Raw genomic sequence first — 25,928 nt, 5'->3', positions numbered from 1 at the left:
ACATATGCAAATTTTTTATTTTTTTTAAAATTTTGTGCGATTAATATTTATTTTATGACATTATTTTTTGTTGAAAGTTATCATAAATTATATTATTTTTATGATCTTTTAAAAAAATTTATCATTGCAATTTTTTAAATCTTTTTAAAAATTTAAAATTTATTTTTAACTTATTGTTATATAAAAATAATTGGCAATTGTTGTTCATTTAAACCTTTAAAAATTACTTTTGATTATAATATTAGTTTTATGAAGAATATATTTCAAATAATAATAATAATATTTTTCAAGGACAACTTTTTTATATATTTTTTAAAAATATCTGTAAAAATATTTTTGGGTCAATCAGGCTAGCCTGATGTCCAACTGCACATCAAACTAGGCACTGGGTAGAGGCGGTGTGTAACATCTTAAATTTTAAACCTTGAAATTTCAAGAGTTTAAAAGGATAAATTGATAAATTTAAGTAAATTTTAAATTAATGATGCTTTGGAAGGCTAATACAGTTATTAAATTCTTGGATAACCTTACAAGAGGGTTAGGTCAAAGCTAGAGCAGACCAGGGCACAAGCGAGGCCCAAATTGCTTTGAGCTTCACTGTGCCATGCATAGCGACAAATGTGCAAAAATATGCACATATCAATTTGCACATGGACTTAACAGCAGAGGGAGGAAACAAAAGAATTGTGAGAGGGATGACAAATGAAGCATTATCTTGGAAGCATTTCAAAAGCATCTTGAGTAAAAATTACCATTGGGTAAGCTTTCCATTCCTCTCTCTTCTCTTCTATGTGAATTTCTACGACTTTAGGACAATGAGGGACTTGATTTTGTTTCTCCTTAAATTTAGACCGAACCCATTATCTTAATTAAGGTCTTGAAAAGTTAAATCAAGTTTATAAACCTGGATTTATGAGTTTTGTAGTGTTTTGAAATTTTTTGTTAGGGTTTAAATGAACCTTATGGAAAAATTTGGAGTTTTAGAACAATGCAAGTAAAATGGTTAGTGATAGTAGTGTGTTTGAGTGCTAAAAGGGGATTAAGAAATGTATCTTTGGGTATAGTGGATACCTAAAATTTAGTTATTTTAGAGTTTGATTAGAGTGATAATTGACAATTGTTGTTTAATCGCGTAGATTAAGTATTGCTTGAGTGTTATCATGCGTTTGGAACGTGTAGAGCAAATGTTAGACCACGGTAACCCTTTTTATAACAAAAAGGTTGAAATAACAGAATAATCTATTCTATTTGATTAAGTACTTAACTGTTTGTGAGTATATTTGTAATTTGTCTACGTCTGTTTTGAAAGCATTGCATATTGTGAAAGAATAATTTTATGCATTTGAAATAATTTTAAAACAATGAAATTGTGAAAGTTATATGAGTAAATTGTGGTTTTGATGCAAGTATGTGATGTATGTGATAAGTGTGAGCATGACCATAATAAAGGGAGTTCACTTGTAAGAAGGAGTAGTAGAAGTTCCCATGGCATATATCTTATTTATGTCTAATGAGGTATAGTGCTAGAGATTATCTCCTTAATATCCATACGGGATATGGTGTTGGAGAACAATACTCCTTAGCATTAGTGTAATGCGGTGTTGAAGTAATGACATTTCGATTCATATGTGATAGGGAGAAACAATAGTCTGAAAGTGGGATGAGACATTTTTGGCCATTGAAGGTGAACTCAAACCATTGTGTATGTGCACTTTGTAACCTTCTCTCAAATATTCACACAATATAAGAGAAAATTATGGTGTTACCACTACCTCTTATCATTCATCATAATAAATTTCATTTCAAAAGCTTTAGCTAAAAACTTACTTTTATAAAATCAATTAAACCACAATACAATCAGAGAATACACAGCAAAAGTAAATCATATACTCTTCAAATACATAGTGAACATAACCCACCATCATTCCTATCTCAATTTCATGCATTTTGGCACACAAATAAAACTAAAATTTTAGTCCGTGTGCCGCAACATGTGTCTCCATGCGCCGCAGCATGCCTTGGATTTCTGCTATCATTTTGACGGTAAAAATGACGAACTTTTGGCATGCGCCAATTTCTAATACGACATCCGATCGGAGTGATTCAAGTGCCTGCACGAAACTCAGCTCGTATACTAACTAATGAGATAGGTTTGGACATAATCTAATGGTTCGACTAAAATTTAGATACCTGGGTGCAAAAAGTCACTTTTTTTGAAAATTTTGCGCACTCAACACTCAAATAGATCTCTTACTCTCATTAGACCACACTAGACCTTGAACTAAGTCTAAAACGATCTAATACACCTGATTGACCAAAATTAATAACAAGCATACTCATATATCAAAATTTAACCCTTCTACGACCAATTTTTACAATTCACTAATTTAACATACTATGTCATTTCTTAACATAACTTAGCTCACTTGACTATTTCTCAACTCATACATATGCAATCATATTTACAATATAATCTTAGTTCTTAAGTTACTCATTTCATCATAATTTATCCTTTAGCTTAAAATTCACCAACATAATTTACCATTTCAACATAAATATACTCAAATCAAAGCCCATTTGTTTCAAACAACACATATATACATAATCAGGCTTAATTTCACAAAAACTCAATTCAATACATACATGAAACCTTATGGCAACTCATATACACTTGTATATACAATCTTTCAGTTTAGTTCATTACACAACCTTAAAGTACACGGCTTCACAACTCAAGCCAGTTCAGACTCTCTTCCCTTGGCCTGATTACTTCTTGATCCTGTAAATATATAACCATAGGGGTGAGATAAAAATCTCACTAATATAATAACTCACTCCTATTAGCTATTACATGCAATAATATGAAAGTAAACATAATATATCATTAAAACCTCATTAAATAGTATTTACATCACATATTTTATTTTCAACTTTTCATCAATCCCAAAAGATTTCGTGTTATGTCAAGATATTTCATCATATCATAAAATACTAACATGATCTTTATCAACCAAACCTTTAAATTACCCCGACATAAAATCATAGGCTCATCTCAGATTAATGTACTCTTTTATTGATCTTAAGCTTACTTGTAGTGGTAGAATCACTCGGCCAAATATGTTCTAACGCACAATATAGACTATAGTTTTCACCTAATACACACAATAGGGCGTCGTTAGCTCTAACCCGTACCACAAAGACACTAAGGAGTCTCTCATCTCCAACACCATATCTTAATAGGTACTAAGAAAATTTTCTCCAATACCACACCTTTCAAGGCACTAAAAAGAATTGTTTCAAACACCGCACCCTAACAGGGTATTAAGAAAACCTTACTATGTGATCTTTATCCTCTCCCATACTCGAGTGAACTCCCACCACTCAGATCATGCTTTCTCGAACCATTTAAGGTTCCTTTTTTACCATTTAACACTTTCTTATACATAACATATAATGTTTTTCATTACAAAACATATTTCCATGCTTATTTCAATCAAAAGCCATTTCACACACAACAATCACTCAATGCTATAAAACATGCTCAATTCGAAATCATTTCATGCATTACATAGTATACTAACATACAGTTATAACAAACGGCCAAACAAAGGAAATTATTCGGTTATCTCAACCCCTCTGTCACTAAAAATGTTACCAATGAATTTTCACTATCACACAAGCTTATTACAAGCTTTCTTTCTCTACTCACGCATTCAATATGTCAATCTGAACATATTTGACACATTTTAGTCAATTGGTTTATTTTGACCAAAAATTTATTTTTTACTATTTAGGGCTATATTCATCCGTAAACTCTTTTTTCATTTATCCATTCTAAGTCCATAACTACCGAATTACTATTTTACATCATCTCGATCGGTTTTATTTCACTCAAGATAGATTTTTGCCTTAACTTTTTCTCTCCAAAGGCCAAAATTGAGCCTCCGAGTTCAAAGCTCTAACATTCAGCTTTAAACCAGTCATAAAACTCTAATTTAATTTTTGAGAACCTTTTTTTACTATTGAGCAAGAATTAACCCCTCAAATTCCACCGATTCAATTTTCCTGTAACTTATTTTTAAAGAAATTTGTGTAGAATAGAAGGTAAAAGTTATATATAGCCCACCTGGCAAGTTACCAATTTGAATCACCTTCCACCGCTTTAAAATGACTTAGCCTAGTTCCTCAGCCCTTCTTTTCTCTCTGTTTTATGTGTTTCTCAAATTTTGTCCTCTAAAATTTCTAAAATTTCATGACTCATGAAGGCAAATTTTGGTCCATGCACCACAACTCATGCAGCACAAGTCGCCGCGTGTGGCACAGTGAGATTTATTCTCACCACACGCACTTGTTTCGACCTAAAACGTACTCCAATCACCCATATCTGTCCACACAACACACAAAGAAGTTCAAATACTAATTAATTATTTGAGCCTCTAATCCCACTTTAATTTTCACTTCACCCTTGATTAACCTCTAAACTTATGATTAAGAAATTTAGGATGTTACACACTTGGTCCAATATAGCCTTTAATTTCAGTCGGGATGATATGAAGACTCATATGGTAAAGTAATCATGTTGGAGTGAAAATGGCTTATGAATTTAGAAATATTTATAAGCTTTACCTGCTTATAGTTGTGTATGTTAATTGATAATGGTAAATTATTCTATTACTGAAATGTTTATCTTATCTTATGGTTATATTTTCTAAGTAAGGGTTTCGATAGGGGCAAAGAAAAGGAAGAGACTAATAAGGAGTGAAGAGCTTCATTTGTATAGCTCTTCTCTTTCATATTTTGGTTTTGCAACAAATAGGTTATGATTTTTATGTCGACTTAGGACTTCATGCATATTTTAAGTCACTTGTATGAGAAATTGTGTAATGTGTATATCTTAACCTACAATTGATGTATATGCGATTAGTTGAATATGAGTGATTGAGATACTAGTATAAGTGATGTTATTGTAATGTTTGGTGTATGAGAATGGCCATAATATGTTATTTGAAATTAAATTATCCCTTTTAAATTTATCGTGGAATGGGAGTTCTGGTGGTTAATTTGTGCTTGGACTGTTGTTGTTACAATACATTTAACCTATCAAGTTGTGTTGTGGGTTGAAAACAAATCATTTTGAATTCAGATGTTTAATTTTTTTATAGTTGAATATTTGCGAGCAAGACTAGTGCCATTATTTAAAGGGCTCAAATAGCTAAATGTGGACATTTGAATCGTTTAAATCGGACGTTGAATGGTGAAACGGTGCACTCTAAAAGTTAGTCTGGAGTGTTGCAATGCTCAGAGAGGACGTAGTCCATCTATGCCATCCGCTGTGATAGGTGAAGCCTGCATTGTGGCGAACAAGGAAAATTCTTGTATTTTCCATATTGTTTTGTTATTGTTTTTAAGAGTTTTTTTTGGTTTTCATACTTCTGCTATCTCTTGTAATATGTTTAAATTATAGTTTGAGCTTAAAAGGGTTTTCTTGTGATTTTAATATTTTTAAACTATCTACTTCTAAACCCTTAGGTTGTGATAATTTTTTTTTATGAATTTTAATTAATCATGATTATCATAACGGCATATAAGAGTGTTGTTTTAATAATGTCAAGACGGATATTACATGATGTTTAGGCCGATCCTGCCTATGTGCAACCCTGGTAAGAAGCGAGAGAGATGGTTGGAGAATGAAAATAACAGATAAATTTTTTATTAGGACATGAGGTTAGGGGTAATTTTATAAATAAAATAATGATATTATGCCACTCCATTATTGACCCCCAATTTGGGGGGCAAAAATATTAAACTATGAATGGCAAAAAAAAGTTTTAGAGGCCTTTTCTTACCATTCCATCATTAAAAAAAAACTTACAAATAATAATTTAGGCTTTTTAGCCATCCCACTCCATTCCACTCCCCCCTAAAAAAATCTCCTAAACATAGTGTAAGTGTTGCTTAGATTTCAATTAGATATAATTAATTATAAAAAAATTAATTAATATGGTTAATTTTAATTATAACTGATTATGTTATAACACAATCTGTTTATATATTATTTTTCTAAAATTAATTTTAATATAATTAAAAATATTTAAATAATTTAATTAGAATTAATTTTAACTGTATAAATTATTATAAAAGCTATTACTTTTTAAAATTAAATTATAAATAAATTATTGATAACAAATTAATATAAGGCCGATAGTACATGATAAAAAAATAAAATGTAACTTGATTGGTATAAAAAAAATTTGTTTAGCACCATCCAAATTGCATTTGCAATTCTCCTTTTTTGAGGTCCAGGCCGGTACTTTTACCATCCTGTGATCAAGGTGGTAAAAATATGACAGAATATAAAAAATATGTGGTGCGGTTCAACATAGCTAAGGACCAAAACATGCACGACTAATGACAGTGAGCACATAGGTTGCATTAGACAGAATATATATGCTCTGCAGTCAACAGTCAGCAGTCTCCCTCAACTCACGATAAAATTAATTAATTGCCTCAATAATCAATTATCACAATTGACTGTTTGGGTAGATTCTATTTAAATCGATTCTTTGGGCCAAAAAATCAATTAATTGCAGTATCCAAACACACTGTAATTAACTCAACCCAGGAATGCAGGAAATTGAAATGACAGAATTTGGCACAAAGTTCTGATGTTGACTTGTTCTACTCTTCTTTGATACTCCCTTCATGTTTATAAGAGAATCTATTATATTTATTTTTTTTATATAAATAAAATTACATTTTTTAATAAACATGTATTATAAATTTTTTAAATTACTCCCTCATAATTTTATCATCCAGAGTCATAAAAAATAACTAATATAAACTTGATTAACATGATTAATAAAATGTATTTTAGTTTAATTTTTTTATTTTCAAACACAATTAATATAATTCATTAATATTTTAAAATTGTGTGATTTATTTATTTATTTACAAATGAAACCAAAGGGAGGAATGAATATAGGCGTTAATAAATACTCCAACTTCATTCACATTCCTCCTGCAGTTTTTTTCATCATAAGCCAGTGATTGACAGTGGCGATTTAAAAATTAAAACTTCCTCGAAATTGAATCGAATTCATCTCTGTTCCCTTTTTTTCCTCCCATCTATGTCCAGTTGATAACTTCAATGCCAATACGGGATGCTATATCAACTTATATGTTAGGTTTTTTTTTTTTTAAAAAAAACCATGCTCGAGAACCTATTAAGGAATTTATTTACAGACGAACCAATAACAAGTTTCATTTAAAAAAAAATTCATATTCTTATTTTAATAACAATTCATTATGTATTGATTTCTGTCAATAGATTTCTTGATTTTCTAAAAAAAAAACTATTGCAATTCATGTTGGAGTATAATAAACTTAGTTATTTAGATGAGCTCTTATTGTATTATTACATGATTTTAAGGAATTTTCAAGAAGCGAATCCAATAGATAAAAATAAAAATATTAATAGATAAAAACAAACTAAAAGTAAAAATATTCTTTAATATACGTAAAAATGGGTGTAAACAAACGATTAATTCCCATCAAAACATTAGAAACACGAAGCTAGAAGCGATGCAAATACAGCTGGACAACAGAATGCAAAACCAGTACCTTGGGATGTGCCCTTTAGTTATATTTGTTGGAAGATTCCGCACTTCAAAAGGCTTTTTTTGTTTTGTTACATTCCACATTTCGAAAATCCTTTCTCACTTTTCAAATGCTAAATGTTATTTAGATAGTTGTAATGAGTATAAATAAACTTTTTAAAAGGATTTTAAAAAATATATTGAATGTGAATTTAGCAACTTATAATTTATAAACTTTTGAAAAGTGCTTTGAAAAAGACATTGAAACTCATTGTATCATTGACCATGTTGCCCTTCGTTGCAATGCAAACCACAGGTTAGATATCAATGGCCATGCATTTTCATTATCAATTATAAGAATAATTTCATGTGCGGTTTTTAATAAATAAATGAATAATGCTCATGACTCTGTTAAAAATCAGACTGTATATTATGATAAAATCATTAATCACATAATCATTCAATATTAATGAATGTTGAACCATTTATTATATAATTTTTTCAATATTAAAATTTATATCTTTTATTTCTATTATTTAATATATTAAATTTTATGTTATTCTAATTTTTTTCATTTTTAATATATTACATTTATATAACAAAAATTATAAATTATCATAAATTAATGTCCTTTCTTATCATTGTATATTCAAAATTATATTTCAAAAGCACATGTTATCATTAATCAAAATAACTTTCAATTTATTAAATTAACTTTTAAAAAAATATATTCAAATATAAATTTTATTATAATAATTGATTTTTACTAAATTAATTTTTCTAAATAAACTTTCAATAAATTAAAAACCAAACACATACTTGGTGCATTAAATGTAAACACTTATTCAATAATGATGATGCCAAAGGAGGTTGTTCGAACGAGGCTATCTTCTACAAAGCCAAGTTTGATTGGTACTTGCAAAATGCCTCTACCAACCTCTCAAAGATGTTGAAGGGTTCTCATTCTCAACGGACCAGACCAATAGGTAATGACATCCTCTTAAATGTTGATGGTTTTTATAAGGATGACATCTTTAAACGTGGAGGTGTGATCTGAGATGGAAATGCTGATGAGTAGCAGGTTTTTCTTCAAACATTGGTCATTATGCTCCTATTATTTTTTAGATCATTGGTATTATTCAAGGACTTAAACTTTGTTGCCAATTGGATTTATACAGAATTCATACCCTTACTAATTATGCTGAAGTGATTAATCTTGCTGTCAGATCAAATGTCCGACAACATTCCTTTGGAGATGTGACTATTGTTTGAATTTTTAGAGTAGCGTCGCTTAATTTTATGCATAGAAAGACTAATTTCTGTGCCCATTTGCCAGTTCAACATGCTTATAATGTATTAGAAAGCTTTTTTTGTCAATAGTCAACGGATGATGATAAAAACAGGTTCCTTGTTGTAGCATGATACCTTTTGCATCCCTTTTGGATTGACGTCCTCTTTCACGGATAAATAATAATTTTATATATTTTATCCGTTTTAATTTAAACTTTAAAATATTTATTTGAGATTAATTAAATTTAATTAAATATTATTTAATTTTATTAGCCAATCTTCTCCTTTTAAATTTTAACTAACTAAATCTCTAACTTTAAAATATAAATAATATCTTTAATATTTTTACATAGTTGTTATTTTATTTTATTTTATTTATACAGATCTTTTAGATTCAATTTAAAAGATATTAATGGAGATTATTTTAAACAAAAAAAAAATATGGACATGCTCAGAGATTAGATTAAGAATTAAATTTTAAAAATCTTGTTTATATTTTTTAGTACAGTTTTTAATTAGGATTATTTGAGATAGTTTTATTTTTTTAATAAATTATTATGGTTTATTTGAAAAGAAAAAAGACGCAGCTGCACAAGAGACACACAACTTTCGGAATGAAAATGAGACCCACGACTTTTAATAAATAGAGAGGAATTGGGAAGACACGGACGACTTTAGAATTGAAAAGAGGGAGCGTTGGCGGCAGAAAATTGTGGAGAGGAGCAGAGACGCGTGCAGTCGCAGACCTCCTTACCTTCAATTTCGGTTCAGCTTGTCATGGTGACACTCGTTTCATGTTTTGTTGGTGTGACTTACAAGTTTTAAATTATGGAGAACTAATTTTTTTTTACCGTAATCAGATTTTAAATTTTAATTAAAATTTTTAATATTTAAAAAATATAAATATTTTATTTTAACTTTATTTTAATTTATTCTTATTTTCTCTATTTCTAAATTTTATACCTTCGTTATTATTATTGATTAAAGTAATAATTTTTGGATTATAAATTTTATTTAAAATTTTACTTACTATAATCGATTGATATAATGACTTAAGAGCGATTTGGTCTAGCATGGATGATTATTCAGACTTTGTTTTTGGTATCTTTAGTAACAGTTGTTAGGTTGTGGGTTAAATAAAATTTAAATTAATCTATAATTTAATTTTTTATTTAATTCTTGAATAATAATTTGAAACATGTATAATAAATTAAACTAATAAAATTAAATAAAATTTATTTATTTTATAGAGGATGGAGATTAAATTTAAGTGATTAAATTATAATTAACTGTGCTATTTGCTCTTGATAATTTTTTCAACTCAACTTTTTTAATTTAATTTTTTAAATTAATTTTATCATAAAAAATTTTCCATTATTTATCTTTTTATACTCAATTTAAATACTTATTTCATTAATTCTTAAAGAGACGATTTAAGTTATATTTATTATAAAATTTAATTTTTATTAATTTTAATATTATTCAACGATGGTATCATTTACATCCAACAAAAACAAAGAAGAGAAGTGATGCAAATGCGACAAATTATACAAACCGTACTTTTTCACCAAAAGGAATTTGTAAAGCCGAACTTCAATTATTAAACCGTGTATTCAATTGTGGTATAACAAATTAAATCAAACTTTAAATCGAGTAAAATTCAGTCTCAATGTAAACTTTAATTTAGGGATTATTCAGTATCATTTGAATCTAAAACTGGAGAAGCTGTTATCTGCCCATAACGTGGCCCGTAAATGTGAAGCCTTGCCCGTTGCTTTGAAGTCGGTTGTAGCAAGGCGCAGAATGCAATCTAATGGGGCCGGGCCATTAATGGACAGAACATGTAACCAAGCAAACTACGTCCTTGCCCCTCAAAATTGTTAACTCGACCAAGTGATAAATTGCAAGATCATCATTATCAAACGAAATACGCTCTAAAATTACGGTGTAGGAGCAAATCCGGTAGTAGGAAACACGACAAAACGCAACACACAGTGCGTGTTAGCGTTGAAGACGCGGCACTTGGACAATGGTCTAGTATATAAACACACTTCTCAGTCCTCACGCAGTAATTAATTATTACTTGAGACTCACTGATTTAGCAGCTAGGAATAGGAAAATAGCTAAGTACATTAAACGCTGTAACGGGAAGATCAAGTCTAGGGGCACTTGTATCGGTTGCCGTGTGTGACCATGTCGGTGTAGCACTTGCCACAGACTTCACGGTTGCCGTACGTGCCCGGAGGAACACACCGGCACCGTTCACAGCAGGTGCTGCATGCTCTTACGCACACTCTCTTCCTCGAGTGCAATTGGCACCGATTCTCGCACAGTGGCACGCAATCTGCATTTGCATTCATATTTCACCTTCTCAATCATCCTTCACTTTGTGTGAGAGCATGTTATATCAAGCTTGATGTTGATTAGTACCTTTGTTTGATCTAACTATGGGAGCTACTGGGGCTGGGGCTGGAGCAACCGGAGGAGCCACTGGGGGCCGTGGTGTCGGAGCCGCCGGATTCCCCGACGTCGGTGGAGGGGTTGGTGCCTTTCCCGCTGGAGCAGGTGGAGGAGTTGATGGCTTCGCGGGTGGCAATGGGGCAGGGGCAACCACAGGAACCACCGCAGAAACGGGTGGTTTTGCGCGCTTCACCTGTTTCAAGTACCATTATGTGTGTGTGTGTGTTTTTTTTTTTTTTGGGGGGGGGGGGGAAGGATGCAGGAAAAATCCAGACTTCATGTAGAAATGAAAATATAGATATCATGAAAGTACCGACAAAAAATAGAAATAGATCAGGATTTTATGAAACGATTAGCAAAGCCGAACGTACCTGTTTGACAAGCTCATCGTTATGAGAAGAAACCTGCATATAACATGAAGAAAGAAGGCGGTATTTTCACTTGAGGACACACAAAGCAAGAAAAATTTTTCATGTTTACTTGTTTAAGCTGAGCAGTTGGAGAGAGTGAAGCATACATTACTGATGAACAAAACAAAAATGGCCAGCAGTAAAAGAGGAGATTTGGAGTTGGAAGCCATTCCTGTGAAGCAGAAGCAGGACAAGAACAAATAACAGATCAGTAATGCTATTGCCGAAGCAGAAGCAGGGTGTGATATAAATAGAGGCACTTTGAGTAGAGAGAGAAATTTCAATCTCGATTTTTGATCGCTGGATAGAGACATCGAGTGAATACAGTGCGGATAAATTTTGAAGAGGGGCAAACGTGAGAAATAAATGATGCACTGCTGTCACCTTTGCAGAGTAAAAGATCTTAGAACCCACGCGGTCCCTAACACTCTTGCTTATAAATTAGCATATCTATTTCACACAAGATTTTGTAATGTAAATTTTGAAAGCAATTCTCTGGTTCATGACAGCTAGACTTATCTTTTGAGTTCTGACCCCACAACCCGGTTTATCAAATTTATCAGTCAAAATAAATGATCACAGCTAATAACCACCACAACCCACATAACCAAAAGAGGAGCAAGAGTGGGCCCAAAAAATGGCTGTCACTGTACGGGTAAGTGGGGCTTTTCCTTCTCTTCTCTTCTCTTCATTCTAGTCAACTTTATGAGGATTGATTAAAAACAGGTCTCTGATGCATGCCACACAGCTAATGATGGCACAGAGTGTGTATTTTTATCCTTGTGGCCAGATGATAGTACAAAGTTCACGAACTACAATTTTTTATCAAGATGGTAAAGTGTCTCGCTAGTTGTGAGAGTTTTGTAAGGTTGTGGGAGGCTTGGAGTTATTATGTGATATGATTGAAGACCAGAAAGGGCAGGACTATTTATGATCTCTGGTTAAATTATTGCCTTGGCCTTTCAAATGTTTCTGATGGCAGAAAAAGTGGGAATAAAATTCGGTGAAAATAAGACATGAACTTGAAAACACATAGCCACCAGGGTGGTTTCGTGACGAACCACAGCCTACCAAACTCGAGGTAAATGAATAGTGCTGCTGTTGCATATATTCTGCTTGATTGAAAATGTTCGTTGCAGCAACTAAGCATGAAACTTTTAATTTTGAAGATATAATTGCAATAATAGTTGAAGTAGCAGGTTGAAAATGGACTGGTGCAGATTCAAGTAAAATAATAAATTGGAGAAATGATATCCTGAAAGCCTGAGCGCAAGTGCTCAGCGTCATCAATAATAACGTTACTAAACTGGTAAAGTGTTACAGATGACAAACACCCACTCTGAAACCAAGACTCAACAGCATTTCTCATTCTCAATGAAATGACATGAACTCCCAAGTGGAACTTCTTCCAATAATATCGGCACTTGGATTGGATTCATCGTTGCCTTAACCCTTAGTCAAGCCTTCTCTCGAGACATTTTTGTCATAATATATGCGTGTGTTACCTACTAGGCAGTGTCAAAGTCATTGACAGTAGCTTAGTGAGAGTGCCAATAATCTCGTAACCTAATAATATGCAAGTTCTTTTATAAATGAAAGGTTACATATTCAATCTTACTTAAAATTTTAAAATACTAGTATTTGTCCTTCTAATTAAAAAAAAGGGGGGTGCCGGTGAGGAGTGCAAAAATTGGACAACCAAACACGATAACTTTTAGGTTAAATTTTTTAAAATAATAATAATAAAATATCTTTGAATTATAGAAATGACAATGTAGTCTTTCAAAATGTCATAATTATACTAAAGTCTCTAAAAAATTTTCTGTCATTAATAAATTTATATAAATAGCTATGTTGCCCTTGTAGCAGTATCAAGAATTTGCCATACAAACTTGTAATTTGCTGTTATATTATTACGAATATAAAAAATAAAATTGTGATTATTTAAACAAAATTTATGATTATTACTTGTTATTTTTAACACTTATAGTAATATCAGGAATTTGACATGTGAACTTGTAATTTGCTATTACATTATTGTGAATATAAAAAGAAAAATTGTGGTTATTTAAATAAAATTTGTGATTGTTACTTCTTATTTATTTTCAATAAGGATAATTTTATCATTTATATAAATTCATTAATGACAGAGAAGTTTATAAAATTATGACATTTTAAGAGGTTAAATTATTATTTATATAATTTAAATTAATTTTATTATATTTTGTTAGAATCCTATTATCATGTATGAAGGGAAAAACGGTACTGGGTTTGACAGGGCACCGGCAAGATATGCTATTTTTTTTGGGCCAACACAAGATATTTACAGGTGAGAGCCAGTTTTTGGGTCCCAATTCCCAAGTGCAGCATTTTGCTAAGGGTCTAGTAGGGGTGCACATGGACAACGCAGGGCTGGGCAGGAACCTGCCCGATGCCCAGCCCAAAGAATGAATGGGCTAGAAAATACAGCCCGAAGCCCAGCCCTGCCCATAAAATGCCCTATTAGTTTGGGCTGGGCAGGGCTGGTTGGGCAGCTTTGCCCAGCCCATCAAATAATCACCCTACCCATTAAATCACAACTCTTTTTATCATTTTAAAATAAAACTTTCATAAATCAACAATAGTCCTATGTATCAACTGAAAATAGCATCTATAAAGTCAAAACCATAAATCCACAATAACGATAACAGTCACAATATCAAATTATCCATAATTGAATCCAAAATAACAGCTATGATCATTGAAAACGACAAAATTCACAAAAACTTAGAGCATCATATGAGAAACAACAATTTGAAAGAGTAGACTCCAATTCACAAAAGACTTCTTCCCAACTCTCAACCTGCATGAATGGAAGAGGAAAAATATGTCATAACTAAACATATTAAAATCCTTATTCAAGGCAAATGCATGGTGAATCTTGAATGGAGTAAAAGGAAACTCACATGCAAGCCAACATTTGCTCTGGAATGCATCAGATTTGCCCTCCTCTAGATAAAAGCAGTCAAAAGAAATGGAATCTACAGTAGTCGAAGCATAACTTTGGTAAATAGCAAAGCAGAATAAAGGAAACCAGTAAGGGGCATGCATGCATAAGGGACCTATCACTAGTGTCCACTTCATCCAACTTAACCAAATTTACAAACTTATTTAATTTTTCAAAGAGTTAATAAAGGGTCAAGATATACCTGTAAAGAAACACTTCAATCAACACTAGCAGCCACATTCTCCCCTCCAAGTATTGCATCTGAAGACCAAAAAAAAATTACATTAATATAAAAACTAAAATAAAGGGTGTATGTGTGCATGTGTAAACTTTAGAAAAAAAATATGTTACTTGTAAGCTGAATAATATTTTCTGTCTTATTAAAGTTATCAAACTCATGGAGCTTATCAACCAACTCAGAGAGAGATTGCCCACTTTGCAGCCAATTTTGCCCACAAATCAATGCTTCTATCATTTTAAGAGATAAAGAGCTCCTATATTGATCAACTACACGTCCACCAGTACTAAATGCAGACTCAGAAGCCACTGTAAAAATTGGCATAGCCAATACATCTCGTGCCATGTGGGAGAGAATTTTATATTTTTCAGAATTGGCTTTCCACCATGATAGTATGTCAAGCTCAGAATCAGATGATGAGATTTTAGCTCTAGAATCAGTTGCAAGATATCTATCTAGCTCACTTTGTGGATCCATTGAAGTTCTTTGCTTCAAATACTCTAACCACATTGCCCCTGGATCCTTAATGTCGTCATCATCATCATCATCATCAAGAGAGGGCAATGATCTTGTAGATGCATTATTTGTATGGGTAGGCCCTAATTCAGTAGGAACCCCAACAAAATACTCGTCAAACAGTCGATACAAACAAGTTTTGACCTTCTCCATCATCAATGCACATTCCTCAGGGTTACTGAAAAGGAGTTCAAACATGTGATTTACATAAACTAATTTGTATCGAGGATCCAAGATCACAGCCACAATCAACAATAGATTCATATTATCTGCATGACCCAAATACTTATCAAACTTTAGATGCATCTTAAAGCTCATATCTCCTAAAAAAATATTACCATTGTTTCCAATATGCTTTTGCAACATTTGCTGAACACGAGCAATTTGGTGTAAACAATCATTTGATGTTACAACAAGGGAGCTTGAAAATTTTAAAGTTATGTCATAAATGACCTTCAAGAATTTGATGAAGACTTTAGCATTTTTCCAATCATCAAGAATAGGGCCAGAGAAAACACCTCCCTCTTGCCTAGAGCTAAAGAATGCAATATAGTCATCATCTTCATCACGCATCCTCTCAAACGCCTTTTGAAACTTCATTGCAGCTTCCAACATCAAATATGTTGAATTCCATCGAGTGCTAACATCAAGGCAGACAAGGCTCTTGGTTTCTATTTTTTTAGATTCAACCCAATTTTTAAATTTTAGAAACCGTGAAGGAGAAGACCGAACATATCTCACAGCACTTCGAATAGCTTTAAAACTATCTTTCATGTGTTTGATGCCTTCATTGACCACCAAATTAAGAACATGTGCACAACATTTTAATTGTAGATAGTCTCCTCCATAAATCAAGCCTTTCCAACTTCTCAACCTTCTTTTAAGATATCCCAAAGCCATGTCATTAGATGAAGCATTATCCATAGTTATGCTGAACACCTTATTAATATCCCAATCCAACAAGCATTGCTCAATGGTCTTCCCTATAGTCTCACCTTTATGATTTTCAATCATAACAAAACTTAGGATCCTCTTATGAAGCTTCCATTCATTATCAATAAAATGTGCCATCAAACACAAATAATTAAAATTTTGGTTTGACATCCAACAATCTGTCGTGAGACAAACACGCTTAGAACATTGCTTCAAGATCTTCTTTAGCACTTTTACTGCACCAAGATATAGCTGCCACACATCTCTCGCGCTTGTTGTTCTTGAAGGGATTGGAAAGCGAGGTTCAAACTCATTCAACAACTTCTTAAATGCAGGCTTCTCAACAATTCTGAACGACTGCTCATCACAAATGATAAATTTAGCAAGAGCTCTTCTACACCTCTTCTCATCATATAAGTGAGTGACTAAAGATTTTCCTTGCCCACTTATCCTACCTGATAACATATTTATCATTCCTTGTTTCTTATCTTTGGTGGCCTTGTGAGGGTTCTTTGGACACTTTGGGATGTGCCTCAACAAAGAATGTGTCCCATGGCGTGATGGATCAGAAGCATAAGTCGTGTGGCAAAACTTGCATGCTGCTCTATGCTCCCCATTAGTTTCTTCTATAGGCAACCTAATAAAGTAATCCCACACCTCTAATGTATGTTTAGGTTCCTTTTCTTTCCTTTTTCGACCCCTTCTCTTAGCATCTGTTACTTGTGTGACATGTTCTGTGGGAGTTTAGGTGGGAGGAGCACAAGGGGGAAGAGAAGGAGGTGCAGGTGGAGGGACAAATTGAGGGGGAGGGGGAAGCAGAGGGGGAGGGGCTGCTGTTTCTGTAAGAGGAGTATGGGTTGGGGTTTGTGTAGGTTTGATAGGGGTTGGTGAATGGGAAGGTCCAGTAGGGGTTGGTGTTTGAGATGTTTCAAAAGGTGATGCAACTGAAGCTTGGTCCTCCATGCCAGCATAACAAAATTACATAACCACAAATTTCATAAAAATACCAAATCAAGCTTGTTATTGAATGATATAAAAATCACAAAGAAATACACATAATAGAGATGCAGAACAGTCATGTAAAAGCAACGATTATAGATTAGGAAACAAGAAATTTGCCATTTTCAACAACTTTCTTCTTATACAGTAATTGGGATAAAATTCATTTATCAAATCAATAGCAAATCAGATAAAGTGTGTGTAATGTATTATATATGTAACATTAATACATTATAATATAATCTATAACAATAAAGCCAGAACTCAACTCATAATTGCCCTCACAATCTCATATCATTATTTTCATCAATAAAGCTTTTTTTTTTCCAGACAGAAATAAATCAAATCAAAGACTAATATGGAAAAATCATGCAGGCTTGGAAGATACCAGACTTGACTTTGTACAGAGACATTGAGCATTATCCAAGTTCCACCTTAATCCTAAGTGTTCTCATTATTCAACTGGGTTCTCCTATATACTTTGCAAACTCTTCCTACATCAAACACAGGCACGTAATATTTCTTCTCTCTCTATCTCTCTATATATATATATATCATGACAATCTAAGTAATTGACCCTTTTTTATGAATTTAAAAACTATAAAATAGGATCATGAGGTATATTCAATACGAGGCGAGTTCTAGTACTGAGGAAACTGTAGAGCATATCATCCTCGATTTATCAGGTTCGTATGTCATTATGTTTCCAGTGAAGTACTTTTCTAGGTATATATATATTTTGTAACTGCTATTGAAGGATTATTGCACTAAAAAAATGAAGAAGAGCAAATTGAAAACCTGGGCACTGGGCAGACGTGAACTGAATAAGATTTAAGAGTGGAGACTGGAGATAGAGATGAGTGAACAGCAAAACAGGTGAACAGGACAAATAAAGTCGAAGAACATGCAATCTATCAACACGCACAGCTGGAGTTGACGAATGCTGAACGGACGATATCATGCCAGACTACCAGTGGAGACTGATGGTGAACAGTCGAAGAGAGTGACTATGAGAAATACTCGAACAGGGAGAGGGGAGAGAGGAGAATGACAGCAACCATAAAGATTGTGTGAGGGCCGAGGGGAGAACGACGGCAAGCAAAGGTGTGGCAGTGTAAGGGGAGAACGACACGACGAGAGATGAGATTAGAGAATGAAGGTTGAAGATTGAGCTGTGTGGCAGTGTTGGTCTGTGCTTCTGCCTTGTGGGATGTTAAGTCGCTGATCCAGTGATGCTATTGCTGATTGCTGAGCCTGAGACATCGCCGGGACTCTAGAGTTTGGACTCTGGAGTGGAGAGTGAAGAGACGGCTAGGGTTGAAGATTAGAGAATAATAGGTGGGAGGGACGCTATCGCTGACTCTAAGCCTGCACTGCAATGCTAATTGCTGAGTTGTTGATGCTTTGCTTGGTCAATTGGTCCGGCTGAAAATTGAAATGCTGGAGTTGGGCTGTGGACGCTGGGCATTGGGCAGATGGACTCAAGCAGACAGCAGATCCACAATTTGGATTCAAAAAAAAAATATATGAGCACATTTTGGGCTGGGCCAAACGGGCAGGGCAGCATACCTTGCCCATTGCCCAGCCCTGCCCGAATATCAGCCCAGCCCAAAAATGCCCAAATCATGTTGGGCTATTTTTTTTGGGCCGGGCTGGGCAAAATTTTATCAGGTTTGGGCAGGCGTGTCGGGCAACAGGGCTCCATGAACACCCCTAAGGTCTAGTTTTGATGCTCTTGCTGAGCACCCATGTGCTCATCACACAAAAAAATACTGGGCCATCTAAAATTTTTAAATTTAAATTTAATTTTATATTTATAAAAATAAAAAATTATAAATTTTTTTATAAATATATTCATCATCAATACTGATTTAATATAGATGATTCAATTTAATATTATAATTTTCATAAGTTGATTATCTAAATATACTCTGGATAATCCAAATTTAATATTAAATTTTTATCTGTAATTTTTAAATTTAAAATTTTTAATTTTATTTTATATTTATTAAAATAAAAAATTGTTAAAAAATTTAATATTGAATCTATCTTATTCAAAGTATATCTAAATAGTCAGTTTATAAAAATTATAATATTAAATTGAACTACTCAAATTTTCAAATTGAACCAGTATTGTTTAGATTGATGACAAATATATTTATAAAAAAATTTATAAATTTTTTTTTTTAAAATATAAAATTAAAATTAAAAATTAAAATCTGAATCATTTAAATTTTTTAATTTAAATGGTTTAAATCTTTTCTGAATGATGAGCACCTCACTGCTCAGCGAGCCCCGAAATCGGATCCATTTAGCTAATGATCTTAAAGGACCGAGAATCCAACGGTACTTCGAATTCTCTCTCAAGGTTGATTGAGCACTTGTCACATCACATATAAATTGATGGGTCCTCATATTACCAGATTTTGATCTTACGTTTGCAATTAACGCCTCGTTTGTAGCCCCTTGGGAGGGCCGAGGTAAAAGCTTCGTTACCGCATTGTTTGTTTGCTTGACCCAAATGCTTTGCAGGGTAAAAGGAAGATGAGTTGGGTGCCGTGCGAGTGATAAAAAAAATTTTTTTGGAGGCGGACGTTAATTTACTTTCTTGCCCGCCAATAAAAATATTATGCAAATCTTCATTGTTTCGTTTGGTTCTTGGAAAATATTTTATCATTGCATTCTGTTTACTAAACGGATGAAACTTGGAGCTCTGTTTTAATTGAAGCTCCAAGGGATACACATGCGGCAATCACATCATTCCTTGCATTTGATATTCATGCCAAGTGAAAAATTACATTTCCTGAAGGCACCGACATTACTTACAATAGGGTTAGGTTGAGCGAAATTGATTTAATTACAGCCAGATTCAACCTACCATGCTTAAGCTATGACTATGTTGACACAAGAAAAGATTTTTTTTTTTGACTTCGATATCCTCTCTCCAAGCGTCCAACCTAATCGTCAAACATCTTTAATGGCTTAGGTGTCTATCTAACCGGCAAACAGATCTCGAAGGACCACATAATGCATAGTTATTTAAATCATTCTATAATCAATGCCATTCCGTAAAAATCACTGTTGCTAGGGCCGATTTTGAGGTCTAAGACAAAATAAATAAAAAGGCCCAACATATAATAATTTATTGATCCTCATGCTTTTACTTGACATTTTTTACTACTAAAAAAAAAATTTAAAAACTCAATATTTTGTACTCCTTCGTTCAAAAATATAAGACATTTTTTAAGAAGTTAGATATTATAAAATATAAAAAAATTTTAATTTGTCAAGGTGTAATTATTATCTTTTTTTTAAGTGCTCCTCTTGACAGTGACTTTATATTTATTATAGGATATTTAATAAGGATAAATATAAAAAAATAGTGTTTATTTAAAAATAGGTAACTATTTTATTAGAGTGAGATTCAGTTAAAAATACTTTATATTTTTAAATGGATGGAGTATTTTAAAAAATAAAGCTTAGATTAAACAGGAACAAATATGTTTGATAATAAGTAGTACAGAAATGAAAACACAGAGCCTTACTCAATGGTACATGCTCCAATGTTTTGATTGGATCCAAAAATATAAAAAAAGATTGCAGCAAAAAGGATGTCTGATGATGAATGTTTTTTTTAAGCTTTAGAATATAAATAAGAAAAAGGAAAACAGTGGAAAAGTGAAGACAAAAGTAAGAGAGTTAGAGATGATGACGTTAGGATGGGAACTGTAGAAAGAAAATAAATAATAATTAATAATTAAGTTAAAAAAAATCTAATAACTAAATGTTATTTTAAAAATATAGAAAGGTTTTCAACGGGAGAAAAAATTTAAGCTTTACTTTTTTTTCATTTAGCATTTATTACATAACAGTATAAATATATCTATTTAATCCATACATATTAATGTTATTTAGGTTTTTTTAGGACCCTAAACAATTTGCCTTACTTGCTTATGAGCTCCGACGGCCTTATCTACTGCACGTCATAATCTTTTACCATTTTTTAAATAAAGATGTAAATAGTTTAGTTTATAAGTTGATCTGTAAACTTTTCAACTTCCTGGTTGTGTAATAAAATATGATTAAAACATCACCAATGTCACAAAATATATAAATCTATACGAAGCGATTCTTTATAGCTCATTAAATTCCATGCAATATACAGAACCCACGCCTAGTTACTTCCCAGATCTCTAACACAACAAAGAGGAAAATCAATCGAAGCACATACCATTTTATAAGGTAGGTGGATGCAATGACATAAAAAATAACCTCCTCACAAAGATATCTAAATTTGCTTTAGCTGAGAGATTGTGTCAACAAGAAATGCATTACCAGCACGGATTGGTGCAATATCAGAGAGAGATATGCTAGCCTAATGCCTACTAAAAGTGCAATTACAAAACAATCAACATCCTGCATTTAGATAACAGCTCACATGAGAATGAAATGATTTGGCTGCTCCCTCGGCTTACAAATAATAATAATAATAATCAACACCACTACTTTGGCTTAACCACACTGTAATGGATGCAGGAGGCTATAATCTGGAAACTATGAAATGTTTTCACCCTCTAAGTACAGCACATTAAGTCTAAGCAGCTGCATCCTCTTCATCCTCAAAACTCAGATTTAATGTTTGTAATTTAAAGCCCGAACCCTGTATAGTTTCTACCAGACCCGAAGCCACACCTGTAGCTTGTACTGTAGTCTGTTTTTTCAACTGCATTGGAGCACAAATGGTTAGCAATGACATCGAAATGTCAAATTGTACAATTTGAGTACAGCAAAGTTATATACTGATGACTTTTTGAACAAACAAAAATCGACTTATAGTCAAGGATTAGTAATGGGCTAGGATCTTGTTCCATATCAGTTGTTGCGTGAGCCCAAGTTGAAACGTATTAAGTTTGAGAGCATTTATAGTTGAAGGTATAATGTATTTGACGGTTTGAACTACATTTGCCATGGAATATTAAGAGTAATTTGAGGATTGCAAACCAAGCAAATAAGGTTGTATCACATTGTAATTTAAATCCTGCTGGCCGCTATTTCTGATAATGTATAGCAAGAAAATATATATATTAATAATATTTGAGTACATTAAAGATACCTCAACACTCGCAATTCCCTCAACAATCTGAACCTTCAAATCTGTAACACCCTCCATCCCCTACAAAAGTTTGAAAGAATAATAATGAGCATGTTTGGAGGTCAACATACTCAATAGGATAGAGACAAACGTCAACAAATTATTTCACAGAATAAAGTTAAGCGAAACTCATATGACTAGATTAAGTTACAGTTGTTGTCACAAACAAGACACACTGGCTCCACTTCATTTCCATAGTGAAAGCAGTATATACCATAAAATAATGAATACATATCAAATTTACATGCAGAAATTTCAGATATTGTAACAGATTACAGGTACAAGCTATGATCACATTATTTTGTATTTTCACACAATATTCGGTGTCATCCTTTGCTTCTCTATTCTTCACCTCAAATACAAGGCCTGCTATAGCTACCCAATTCCCACATAAATTATCAACATTCATTCTAAAGTCTAAACCATATTGTGATCCCAGGTGGTCCAGATTGTATTAAAAGATTAAAGAATGTGTGCAGTAGCCTTATTGCATAAACACTGACAGATTTAACAAACTATTTTTAATTGAACGTTGATGCATAAAATGTCATGGCTTGATGAAGATTCCAAATCACAGTATGTTGTCAAAATAGGCAACTCAAAAATATTTATACCAGTACCAACCAACCCATCAAATTGCCCCCATGTCTTTAAGACACGAAAAACATAGATATTTATTTTACAAACTAGATTCCAGTAATAAGCAAGCAACACTATCAGCACCACTGAGTTCATCAGGGAACTCAAATAAAAGTATAATTAGCCTCAAAACTATGTTCACAGAAAAAAGAAAGTAAACTAAAAATGTCGGATTTGTCACCTCTAAGGCTTTGGTGACCGCTGGAATGGCTGATTCGCTCAGTGTTCCCTCAGCCTTCAAATTTCGAACAGGTAAAGTGTAAGTCACTTATAAATAACACAAACCATAAAGTTTCTAAATGAAGACCCAATTGCAATAACATATACAAACCATTCAACCGAGAGAACTGGACTATCAAAGAGTTTTCTGGTCAATTCCAAGGCCATAATAGCTTACGGAAACTGTTAATTGGATAAGTGAAAATAATGGTTTTTTTGTGAGCAAAATCAACGGTAACAGGAATAGAATTAGCACGGTCTTTGAATTGTCAAAAATCAAATAAGTTTTCATATAGGCATTACATCAAACAGCTGTTGGACGATGAAAAAACTAGAGGTACCTGAAAGAACATGCTAAGAGTATCCGATGGGGAAACGGGAACTACAACAGGTTGCTGTTCAGACGTTGATGGTTCTCCCTGTGGGTTGTCTTGTTGCTGTGGAACCTCGGTTTCTTCTTCTACCGCCTTCACCAATCTCAGTCTAGGATTCTTACTTCTCTGCTGTTTCAGAGCTCCAAGGGTGAAAGTTGAAGTGGGGATAATACAAGACTGCGAGTGGAATTTTCGAAAAGCCAAGGACGGAGAAGGACCGGCAATTCTACGAGTGGAGCAAAACGGGAGGAGAGACGAAAATGCCGATATTGAGACCATCATGAATCACTCTGCTTGTGTTTCCGGTGAAATGGATGGAGCTCAAGAGTTGAAGAGCCAAATCTGTGTGCTTCTAAACTGGTCTTGTCCCGATGTCTCCCAATCCGTTGAGCTTTTCTACTATTCCTCCAATTAAAAAAGGCCACGTAGCTCAGACGGGGAACGCGTCCAGATACCAAATGCTAAACGTCGTCACTGCTACCGCACTCCTCTTGCTAAATTCTTGTTTACTTATTTTATCTTGTAAAAAATATATATTTAAAAGTCTTTAAAAATTTTTAAAATTTAAATTATATCCTGAAATTTATTTTATTTAACTTAATTTTTATAATTTGATTAATTAAATTTTTTAAACCTTAAAATTTAAATCTTTAAAAAACAAAATTAAGAAATTTTATATCTTTATTAAATGATTGTATAAATTTATTATTAATTACGTAATTTTTATAACTTAAAATTGATATAATTACATTATTCATAAAATATTTTTGTACTTACATAATTTGTATCAAAAATAAATAAAAATTTAAATAGTATAGTAAATCAAATTTTTTTATCTTTTGACTAAAAATATTAAATTCAGCTTTCTTTAAACTCTAAATTTTTTTTTGAAAAATTTAATAATCCATTATTAATTCTAATATCCAAGAATTAACACATTTAATAAATCAAATTATAAAGGTTTAATTAAAATAAAATACAGGAACCCAATTTAAAATTTGACAAAAACTATGAGGACTTGCAAGTTAATTCTCTCTGTCCTAAATATAAAATTTAGTTGGGTAATTTATTTTAATCATAAACATAAAATATCAATATTTTTCATCTCACTTAGTTTAATATTTTTCACATCATTCATATATAATTTTTCTCTTCCTTTATCTATCTACTGCACTTAATATATGTATATAAACTCACTGAAATTTGAGTATTTTAAAAAAGTGACACTTATTTATATATTATTACATCTATCCTAAATTATAAAATATTTTTTAACAAATTTTCATATATTAATACAGTTTCAATACACTCTGTAACCTTATTTTTTTTAAAAAATTTAAATTTTTAAAAATATCCTTCATTTAATACTTTATTTACAACAAAATATTAAAAAAAGAGAATATAATAGAAATTATAGTATTGGAAAAATATTATAAATAAAATTTTATTTTCATCAAAATATTTTATATCAAATGATGTTAAATTTAAAACCAATAATTCATGCAGGTTGAGCTTAAGCTCGAATAGCCTCAACCCACAGGCATGAACTTCTTAAATATCCCAAATGGCCAAGCCTAAGCTGAACCTTTTTGAACTTTGAGCCAATCCAAATATTCAAATTAACAAAATTTTTATTTATAACATTAATTTTTTTAGTTTTTACTTTAAAATTAATTGTTTTTATTTTATAAAAATTTAACTTTTTAAGATACCTAAAGGATGTGGAAGACCCAAATTTTTTTTTAAAAAAATATGTGGATCTTAAAATTTTAAAATTAATATTAAAATACATTTTAAATATTATTTATAATATTTTATAGGTTAAAATTATAAAAAATTGACAATAAATATTTTTATTTTTTTAAAATATCCATAACAATATATTCAAATATATAATATTTTAACATTAAATGACCTAAAACTCAAATAATTCATTAATATTTAATATATTTTTTGCAATGATTTTTTCATTTCATATTAAGTCCAAACCTGAATGGGCTTAGCTAGAGTACTTTTGGATGTATAATCAAAAATTTTTTTAAGCCTATTCACGCTAGTCCAAATAGACCTTAACATTTAAAAATGTAGTTTTAATAAACTTGATCCTAAATTTCTTC

The 25,928-nt window shown here is 32.1% G+C and overlaps 3 protein-coding genes across 3 annotated transcripts; all 3 read right to left on the bottom strand.

The window, feature by feature from the left end:
* Positions 1 to 10,800: 10,800 nt before the first annotated feature.
* Positions 10,801 to 12,048, bottom strand: LOC129293754 (gibberellin-regulated protein 14). The gene is made up of 4 exons (XM_054931857.1): positions 11,863 to 12,048; positions 11,717 to 11,749; positions 11,316 to 11,538; positions 10,801 to 11,229 (listed from the first exon to the last, which is right to left on the bottom strand). The coding sequence occupies exons 1-4, from the start codon at positions 11,923 to 11,925 to the stop codon at positions 11,045 to 11,047; spliced, it is 504 nt and encodes a 167-aa protein (XP_054787832.1). The 5' UTR covers positions 11,926 to 12,048; the 3' UTR covers positions 10,801 to 11,044.
* Positions 12,049 to 14,958: 2,910 nt separating this feature from the next.
* On the bottom strand, positions 14,959 to 16,095 carry LOC129302700 (zinc finger BED domain-containing protein RICESLEEPER 2-like). The gene is made up of 2 exons (XM_054941599.1): positions 15,093 to 16,095; positions 14,959 to 15,002 (listed from the first exon to the last, which is right to left on the bottom strand). Exons 1-2 carry the CDS (start codon positions 16,093 to 16,095, stop codon positions 14,959 to 14,961), a joined length of 1,047 nt encoding a protein of 348 aa, XP_054797574.1.
* A 5,593-nt stretch (positions 16,096 to 21,688) lies between these two features.
* Positions 21,689 to 24,187, bottom strand: LOC129286151 (uncharacterized). The gene is made up of 4 exons (XM_054922170.1): positions 23,779 to 24,187; positions 23,400 to 23,453; positions 22,541 to 22,600; positions 21,689 to 22,150 (listed from the first exon to the last, which is right to left on the bottom strand). The coding sequence occupies exons 1-4, from the start codon at positions 24,091 to 24,093 to the stop codon at positions 22,022 to 22,024; spliced, it is 558 nt and encodes a 185-aa protein (XP_054778145.1). The 5' UTR covers positions 24,094 to 24,187; the 3' UTR covers positions 21,689 to 22,021.
* Positions 24,188 to 25,928: the final 1,741 nt, after the last annotated feature.

This window comes from Prosopis cineraria, unplaced genomic scaffold (assembly GCF_029017545.1).
Source record: "Prosopis cineraria cultivar Desert tree isolate PC_DT_omini unplaced genomic scaffold, ASM2901754v1 PC1, whole genome shotgun sequence".
Taxonomy (NCBI): Eukaryota; Viridiplantae; Streptophyta; class Magnoliopsida; order Fabales; family Fabaceae; genus Prosopis; species Prosopis cineraria.
This window is presented reverse-complemented; position numbering and strand designations above follow the sequence as displayed.